Below are 3,303 nucleotides of genomic sequence, written 5' to 3'. Positions count from 1 at the left end.
AAAAAAAAAGTTTGATTCATGTGTAGCGTATTTTAGACGCCTTACCCCGCAGTGCCCAGTTCTCGGGAGTTTGAAGGCGTTCCTCCCTCGGTGCTCCCACAATAACGGATTCGTTTTTTTCTTTCTTGGAAACAATAGGGTATTTGGGAGAAAAGGCTTGGGATTTTAGGGGGTTTTGTTTTCGATTTTGTTTCCTCGTGCTTTGTGTTTTTCTACATTAAAATAGAGGTCGATCCCGCAAAGCTGAGCGTGTCCGGGGCGCCCCGGGGGCGGGCGCGGCGGAGGAGCTGGCTGAGGGACGGCGTCGCCACGGCTCCGCGGCTGTTTCCCCCCTCGTTACCCCCGCCTTTGAGCCACATCAGGCTGCCTGCCCGTCGCTGGAGAGCCTGGAAAGGGGTCGAGCAGATCAGCCGAAGCCGGGTCCCCGTCAAACCGGCGGGCGCCGCACCGGCCTCAGCCGATGCCGAGCGGGGTTTCTCACATCTGCCAGAGGGCTCAGCTCCTCTTTTTTCCTTTGTTTCAAAAGACATTGGGGTACATAACAATGTAAGATTGTCGTCGAGGAGGAGGAGCAGGCCCACCCCAGCCGCCCGAGGAGGGTGCAGGGCAGCCAGCACAGCACTCCGGAGGGACAGAGGCATCAGGTGGCAGATGTTGCTGGTGCTGAGCATCCTCTCTCTCCCTCCACCGTTCTCTGCAGTACGATTTTAGTTCTATACCCTATTAAACTCGAGGGCAGGTCTGATTTCAGTAATGCTATTTAAAAAAAATGTGCATTTGCATCATGTGTTGATGAGTTTCGCGGTTTTTTCCTCACTTCTTTACTATCCCTCCTTCCCCCTGCTCCTCCTCTCTGCTTCTGCCTCCTTTGCTTTTTTTACAGTGCAGTGTGGACATTTGCACTTCATTTAATAGGCTTTGGAGATCATCTTTGCATAACTAAATCGTTTTATGAACTGCTATGCTTTTTACATACCTCTCTAACTTGGCTCCTTTCCCCTGCAGTGCACTTTTAATTGTGCTGCAAATGCCATTTCTATAGGCTTTGTATCGGTAATGGAGCTCATGTCAGATTTTCACTGGCGCTTTTCTAAGGTGAGGTCTGATTTATCTCTTTGTCTCTTTCTCTCTCTCTCTTTTTTTTTTTTTTTTTTGGTTGTTGTTTACTTTCCAGGTCTTAGTTAATATTGGCAACCATTTTGATCTTGCTTCCAGTATATTTGTAGCACCAAGAAAAGGGATATATAGTTTCAGTTTCCACGTGGTCAAGGTCTATAACAGACAAACGATCCAGGTGGGTTGTGATCTAAAGAAGGTGCTGTCTTTCCTTTTATTTCAAATGCTCATTTCTAGACACTGGGGTGCATTTACAAAAACAGCAAGCGAAGAACAAGACTGTAGGTTATTTTAGTTAAAGAGGTCTGTATGCATGACAGAAATCACACATTGCCTTAGCTTAATTCAGCCCTATTTCTAACCTGCACAGAAGTGCAGTGATGTGCAGGGGGCAAAATAGTCATTGAGAGTGTTGAGAAAACTCAGATTCTCTCTCTTTGCACTTTTTAGGTAAGTTTAATGCAAAACGGCTACCCAGTGATTTCAGCTTTTGCAGGGGATCAGGACGTCACCAGAGAAGCAGCCAGCAATGGGGTCTTGCTCCACATGGAAAGAGAAGACAAAGTGCATCTCAAACTGGAAAGGGGTAACCTCATGGGAGGGTGGAAGTATTCAACCTTTTCTGGCTTCTTAGTCTTTCCACTATAAAAGAAAGCCAAATAGAAGACAGATCTATGAGCCGGAGCAAGGATTCAGTCGTTAACGACACCCTGAACTTGGCAGCACATGACAATATTTCCAGTCACCCCGTCAGACTGTCACGGTAGAAGAATGATAACCTTCTAAACTCCAACATTTGCTTTGAATATTGACAATTCCTTGGGAGCCTGCGCCTCTAATTAGTTTTAGACGACAGTGATCTTTAGGAGAAATGAAATTATCGACCTGAGCGATTTGTACCTGTGATTGTAAAGTCAATTTTGGATTTTATTGTTGGGATCATTGACTTTCTTCTTCTTTTTTTTTTTTTTTTATTTTTTTTTCCTCTCTTTCATTTTTTCCTCTTTTTCTTTCTCTTCTTGTTGTCCCAGTGAGGCAAATAACTCGGACCACACAATCGCTTTGTCAAAGGCTTGCTCCAGAGCCAGAAGAATGAAGTGTTCAGCTCAATGAGGTGTTCTTTCCATGCTTTATTTCTTTGTGTTGTATAGCCTTAAGGAAAAAAAGAAAAAAAAAAAGAAAAAAAAAAAGAAAAAAAAGAATGGCTTCAGTCTCAGTCCTGTATTTTTCTGGGGGAGGGGGATTCTGGACATTACTGCATCAGGAAGTGCTTTATCCAGTGAAGCAAAATTTGCACGATTGGAACCTTGTTTTGTGTTATTCGTGTTTCTCATCGACTTTTCCTGTTTTTTGTTTATGTGTGCTAAAAATGTAAGCTAGATTGATCAATAAGACAAAACAAAGCACATATATACCCCGTAGCTCTGAGTAAAGCTAACCAGTGAACAATTCTGTCTGCACTTTCCAGCTGATCTTTATAGACCTATTTAGAGAGAGAGAAAGAAAGAGAAAGAGCGAGAGAGCTACATGATCCTTCAGTTACAATCTGGAAACCAGTAAAGGAACTGACATTTCCGAATTGTCCTGACATTTCTAGAAGCAACAGTGGAGGCTTTGAATACCTTCTCTGACCATATGCTAAAATATTCCTTTCTTTGCATTACTGAGAGTATTTTGGGTGCTTTTATCTGATATTTATTTGATGTATTTTTCCACTAATTCTTGAGCACACGTTGTGGGAGCATGGAGACATGGCAGAGCAAATTCTTCCTCTTCCAAATTAAATAAAACCATATCCACCTGACCTGTCCGTGGCAAGTATCGGAGGAGTTGCCACTCGCATTTTTGACGGCCTTTGGGAGAGGGGCCTCAGACGAACAGCAAATGCACCAGAAGTTGCGTGGGTGCTGTGCATTTATTAGCCGTGTGTGCTCTTCCCAGTACAAATGGCCTCAGAGTTCTGGGGGTGGACTGACATCAATGTTGGAGGTTAGGAAAAGTTATTACCCTGATCGACAAGAGGTAAAATACCAGGGCAACGTCAAATGCATCCTTTTGCCTCATTCTTAATAATCGGATCTTGTTTCTTTACTCTTGCTTATGGAGTTTGGTGTATTAGACAGTATGCTGAGGAAAATCTTGCTGAGGAGTTCCAGAAGGAATATTTATATTATTTTATATAATTTT

At 43.4% G+C, this 3,303-nt stretch overlaps 1 protein-coding gene across 1 annotated transcript; it reads left to right on the top strand.

Moving 5' to 3' along the window:
• Positions 1-1,056: 1,056 nt before the first annotated feature.
• Positions 1,057-3,303, top strand: LOC104471284 (cerebellin-2-like). The gene is made up of 3 exons (XM_010086573.1): positions 1,057-1,095; positions 1,163-1,294; positions 1,567-3,303. The coding sequence occupies exons 1-3, from the start codon at positions 1,057-1,059 to the stop codon at positions 1,762-1,764; spliced, it is 369 nt and encodes a 122-aa protein (XP_010084875.1). The 3' UTR covers positions 1,765-3,303.

This window comes from Pterocles gutturalis, unplaced genomic scaffold, assembly GCF_000699245.1.
Source record: "Pterocles gutturalis isolate BGI_N339 unplaced genomic scaffold, ASM69924v1 scaffold11831, whole genome shotgun sequence".
Lineage (NCBI taxonomy): Eukaryota > Metazoa > Chordata > Aves > Pterocliformes > Pteroclidae > Pterocles > Pterocles gutturalis.
This window is presented reverse-complemented; position numbering and strand designations above follow the sequence as displayed.